Genomic DNA, 5,800 nt, shown 5'->3' with positions numbered 1-5,800 from the left:
GTCCCCGTTCTCACCCTATGCGAGTTGAAGAGTTTCATTGTTATTTTTTTTAGAAAACAGTTTCAATAATAATACCATGTAACATGATTTATGTACAAAATAGAGCAATGGAATTCCTATACCTCCTCCAGCAGCGCCCTCTATGGTTTGAACCACCGGTATTGTCTATTTAACCACTAAACCACAGCTACTCATAGCTCTCTTAAATTATGTTCAAAGAAAAATGATCAAACACTAAAATAAAGAAATAATTTAAAACCATAGCACATAATGAATGCTTACAGTAAACACATTTAAGTCATAATTTGTTATTTTTACGTTAAAATAAATTTATTTTTGTTTTTTTTTTCAACTTAAAATATAGTTATTAGAAGCGTAATAATATTGCAAGTAGATGTTTTTTGTTGCTATTAATTAAAATTTGATACTTTGCATATCGATTTTTATTTACAATTTTTTTTTTTATACTTTTCATCGAATGTTGTTTACATTATGAAATCAAGAGTAAATATTTAATTGTTCCATTTTACGTCGAGTCGATTTATGTTGAGTCTAGAAAGATTTTTTCGTGCAGTTCAAGCTTCCTATTCCTTTTATATCAAGTTATTAAGTCAAAACACAAATGAAAAGGAACTGAATAAATTTAGAATAGTGTTCTGCGGTCCACAGGCACATCGACATTGCCGAAATGTAGTAAGATTATTAGTAATGTAATTGCAATCAGATTAAATAAATTTTAATTTCCGTGCCTATTGTACTAATAGCACTCGATTTGCAGAGAATACAAGCGGGATAGATATTAAATATTCGACGTAGAGGGAGTAAAAGCGAGAAAGATACAAGTGACTCGACGTACATCTAATAAAAGCGAACTAGATAGTATAGACTCGACGTACAGGGAATAAAAGCGAGAAACAACTTAAGGCACTCGACGTAATTCAGAACAATTCTGAAACAGAGTCATCAACTTGTCTATGACATCAGTGGTGTTGCTAGCGTGTATGCAGTGTTGCTATTAACAAATTCACGGTTTATTTGACGTATTTCAACGTGATTGCGTTAGCTCGTTTTGTGTTGTGTAATTTCTTTTAAATTTCATATTTCTAGATTTGACAATAAGGCATATTTTTATAGTTATAGAGGGTGTTTAAAACTACCTTCTCAAATTGCTAAACGTCTTTACATGGGCCGACTTTTTCAAACAAAAAAACTATTTCTTATTGCACATTACAAATACGTCATAGAACGGTAATGTAGAATAAGCTAGTGTACAACAGATAGGCTAGCAATTATAATCAGGCAATCTAGGGTAGAAAACTATGAGATGCAAAAGAGGGTGCAATCGTATAACCATAGATCAATAACTCAAGGGGTTGCTAATCTCGACTCAAGACTGCGTAGTCGGTTATTTAGTACCCATTGGTATACACCAGATGTCGCAACGAGTACTAAATAGCTGCAATCTGTCAAAGCTACTCCGATTTCGAATGATAACAAACAAATGAACTAGATGACGCCTATTGCACAGATTTTTATGGATAGTGCTGGCTATTCTTTCGGTTTGTTTAGGAGTAGCGCCATCTATCCATATTAGGAAGAGTTATTTTAAAAATTAGTTTGTAACACACATTCCCATCTATTAACACGCATATGTGTCAAAGTTCAGATAATAATTTTAGGTCATGAAATATTTAAAGAAAACAAAACTGAATTCCTTCATTCCGGCCGGATTCGAACCGACGTCTTCTAGCAAACCGTGCCAGACGCTATGCCAACTAAGCCACAGAACGAACCAGAGGACCTCACGAATTTTTCTATATGCTTGTTTGTCGGATCTTTGTGATCTGGTTTATTAACGAGTTTTAGCCATAACGCCATCTATGAGATGTCTATGAAAGTATTTCGTCACCCAGGCACCTTTACAGCTACCAGCCCTGGCTAGACTCACAAACAACAGGCGGTGAAAAGTCCTGACATTCAGTAAAACACTTAATGACTTCTTATATATCATATCAAAGAGGAGTTAATCGATAGCCACGCCCATTTACATAATGTAATCTTACGTACTTTATGACGGAATTTTGACCTTTGTCTGAGTTACGATCTGCAGTATAGAGATTAGCAGCCATTTGAGTTATTTGGTCCATGACTTAACCCAGCCCTTTACTTGCTATGACCATGACACACATTCTCTTCGTTAACACACCTTAGTGGTTTCATACACGCTCGTCGGTTAAGGTTAATCTTGACCTGGTCTTTCTTTTTGGTCATGATAAAATTGTCGTTACCAACTTGCGTCTAACTCTTGCCTTTTAAATCTGCTGCATTACCTTCTTTCATTCATTCTCTCTGTATGTTCAGTTCAAACCGCCTATAATCTATAGTCTGTCTTATTTGACGACGGTGTAAAATCAACAGTTCATTGTACAAAAGTGTTGCCCGCTCGCAAGCAGCTAGTGATTTGCAGACGGTAAATCGCACTGCTTATAGAATAGTGTATTAACTCAAAAAGTGAATTTATTCAGAATAGCTGAAAAACGAATGACGCAGTCCCCATGAAAGATTATTATAATTTATGTATAGGTTAAATCCTAAACAACTCCTACTTGCCAATTAGAAGTATATTTAAAAATAAAAGTAAAAAATAATTTCATATTTCTCAGTAAGGACTGTTTTGTCCATAAGTAGCTCACAAAACGTTTGTCTAATTCTGGGTTAAGTAGATATATTTTAATAGTTTGTTACAATATTCTGTCGACAATTTTATTGACGTGCAGAGAAACAAATTTTTTGTTCAGAAATGGTATAATCTTGAGTTTCACGTATTTTGAGTTACAACACTATTGTAATAGCAGTGCGAAATATTCTATTGACTATCGACTCAATGTTGTAATGGAATAAATAGCCGAACTAGTATTATTTGAACCATTCAATAACTGAGCACTAGTTCATTTGAATTGTCAGTATTTGTAAGTTCATGCATACATACACTGTATTTAGAAGAGGTTTATGAAAAATAGGAGGAGACATACTTTAAAGTTTTCCACATTTCGCTATTTTTGTTAAAATGTATATGAATAAAAATTTATCTCGATACTAGTAGGCCATTTGTCAAAATAAGAATAATGAAGGCAATCACGCAAATAGTAATCATTAGAACGTCTATCGATAAAACTATCGACAACAACTACATAACTATTTAAAATTTTATGAAAACTGGCAACCCTACGAATGACATTTTGCTCAAAGACAGACTTTAGTAGAATAAAAATATAACAATGATATTTACTTTTAAAATTTGTTACATAATCAATCATCCGCTATAGATACAAATTGTTCCCGAAATTACATTTTCTATTAAATTTAAAAAACTAAATATTTACAATAAAACTAAAAAATCTTGGGTTTACACACGGCACTTAGTTTAGGAGTTTTAAAGCTTGGTTTTACTTCTGCGAGATGGATTACGGAGTTCTTTTAAAAATGACTGTGGTTTAATTTCAAATTATAAAGTCAGATATAGTTAGTGATTGGAAGGATAATACGAGTCCATAATTAGTTTCGTTTTTATACAGAATCGACATGTAGTGATGTTAAAAGATCAAAGCATCCATCTCGAAAAGTTACAAAAGTTTTTAAATAATAAAAAAAAGATGGCAAATATTTTTTTTTTAACATTCAAAAACTGGAAAAATCTTACACATACAAAAATATATATTTTAATACAGTGTGCGAAAACACTTTGCCTATACAGGGTGAAATGGTTAATTGTGCCCAGGCAATATAAGAGATATAAAAACATTGAAACTGACATCGAAAGTACATTGCCTAATGAGTAAAACGTCATCAATGACTTTTTAGAAATAAAATTAGAAGTATCCAAAATTTTAACGTTCAACGCCCCCATACATTTAATATGACATTCGTGGAGAGGCATTAGTTTCGAACAACTGCTTTAGATGCAAAATTTTCACGTTGTTTTTTTTTCAATGCAAGGATACTTTTATTACTTTATTTATAGCGGTTCCGTTATCTGTGAACTTATTATTACTTCTTAAAGCCTCTCTATGAATGTGATATTAAATGTATGAGAGCGTTTAAAGTTCAAATTTTGGATATTTCTAGCTTTATTTAAAAAAATTGTTGATGTCTACTTTCGATATCAGCTTAAAAGTATTTTTCATATCTCTTATATTTACGGAATAATCGCCTGGGCACACTTACGATTTCACCCTGTATGTAATTATAGAATACTTCACATTTACATATAAAAAGCAGTGCGCTTTTAATTTGGGTCACACTCATACAGTGTTCTGGACAAAAGAATACCACAACTGGTCGTCGTTATTCACTGAATTTTCTAATTTCAGGTTTTCACAGGTCACATGTTGACCATGGACTGTGTAACCGTGATACGTAACCAGTGAATTCTCTTTACAGACCGGAACCAATTTAGAAAAAAAATTGTTTTTTTAAATTGGTTCTATCATTTCAACGTCATTCAAAATACATAAATGCTAAATAAATAAATGCTGTTTGTGAATGCACATTATCGCGGGTGTAATTAGGTGCGATAATAAAAAAAAATTTTAATGTAAATTGTCTAAAAAAATCTTCAAGAAATTATATTGCAAAAAAACTAAAAACTAAACTAGAATTAAATGGCATACAAGTTAAACTAAAGGTGGGATAGATAACTTATTATTGTTTTGTACTAATAAGTAATAACTTAACTTTTTTTAATATGGCAATTCTTATTTACACTTAAGATCACTTAAAGAATTAGGCTGGTACACTGCCGTGAGCGTAAATCGAACAAATTTTTTTTTTTGCAATTTTTAACCTAAATAACTTCGTAATAGTAACCAATTACCATTAACGTCATTTCAACTTTAAATTCAATATTAATCTAAAATTTTTCAAGTTCAAAAAATAATGGCTTTTTTATTCCTAAATGTCATACTTTGTAATATTAAATAGATAATTTCTTTTTACCCTATATGTCTATACATGGCGCTGGTGTCGACTCCTAGCGAAGCAAGAGAACAGGTCGATTTTTAAGCCTTTAATATTACAATACAAAATCGATTTATTAAACAGCTGTGACCAATGATAAGTCACCAATATATGACCTAGGCTACTCAAATAAGGACCAGCTCACCCATATATGATGAAGGCCACTCATTTTCTAATACAGGTCACTCACATACTGGTTAGGCCACTCGTATACGACCCAGGAACTCAAATAATATGATCCGTGTCACAATTGTTCACAATAAATTCTCGTTATGCTAAAACATCAATCTGTAGCCAGGCTTTGACCGATGATGAGTAAAGAATGAAGCAGGTTCCTCACCAGATCTGTGTTTTCGTAACATCTGGGAATGTTTCGGGTCTAACATGGCCGTGTAGCCACTGGTGCAGAGGTCTGGGTACCGCTTGAAGAATGAGGAGTAGCCTTTGTGGAGGAGATAGATTTCTGGATATGTAAGTGTTGGATAGTTTTCGCGGTTTTTGGATCTGTCGGTAGAACGGAGGTAGCGGTATCTGAAAGATGAAAACAATCATGAACTGTATGAACATATGTATCTTATTTAGACAGAGGGTTAGAGTTAGTGTGTGATGTGAGTGGGTGTGTATGGTGCTGCGAGTGTGTGGTGTGAGGGTGTGGTTTGTGTGTGGTGAGAGTGTGTGGTGTTATAGTGAGGCGAGAGTATGTGACGCGAGTACACACGCTATGACAGTGTGGTATATGTGTGGTGTTATTGTGTGATGCGAGTATGTGGTGCACGTGTGTGGT

At 33.3% G+C, this 5,800-nt stretch overlaps 1 protein-coding gene across 1 annotated transcript in view; it reads right to left on the bottom strand.

The window, feature by feature from the left end:
• Nucleotides 1-4,857: 4,857 nt before the first annotated feature.
• Nucleotides 4,858-5,800, bottom strand: part of LOC113228337 — a 68,735-nt gene continuing 67,792 nt past the window's right edge. Inside the window, exon 6 of the mRNA XM_026461603.1 lies at nt 4,858-5,547. Within this exon, the coding sequence (XP_026317388.1) occupies nt 5,292-5,547 (256 nt within the window). The 3' untranslated portion in view covers nt 4,858-5,291. The remainder of the gene's footprint in view (nt 5,548-5,800) is intronic.

This window comes from Hyposmocoma kahamanoa, unplaced genomic scaffold (assembly GCF_003589595.1).
Source record: "Hyposmocoma kahamanoa isolate Upper Pololo Valley unplaced genomic scaffold, ASM358959v1 227, whole genome shotgun sequence".
NCBI classification, from domain to species: Eukaryota; Metazoa; Arthropoda; class Insecta; order Lepidoptera; family Cosmopterigidae; genus Hyposmocoma; species Hyposmocoma kahamanoa.
This window is presented reverse-complemented; position numbering and strand designations above follow the sequence as displayed.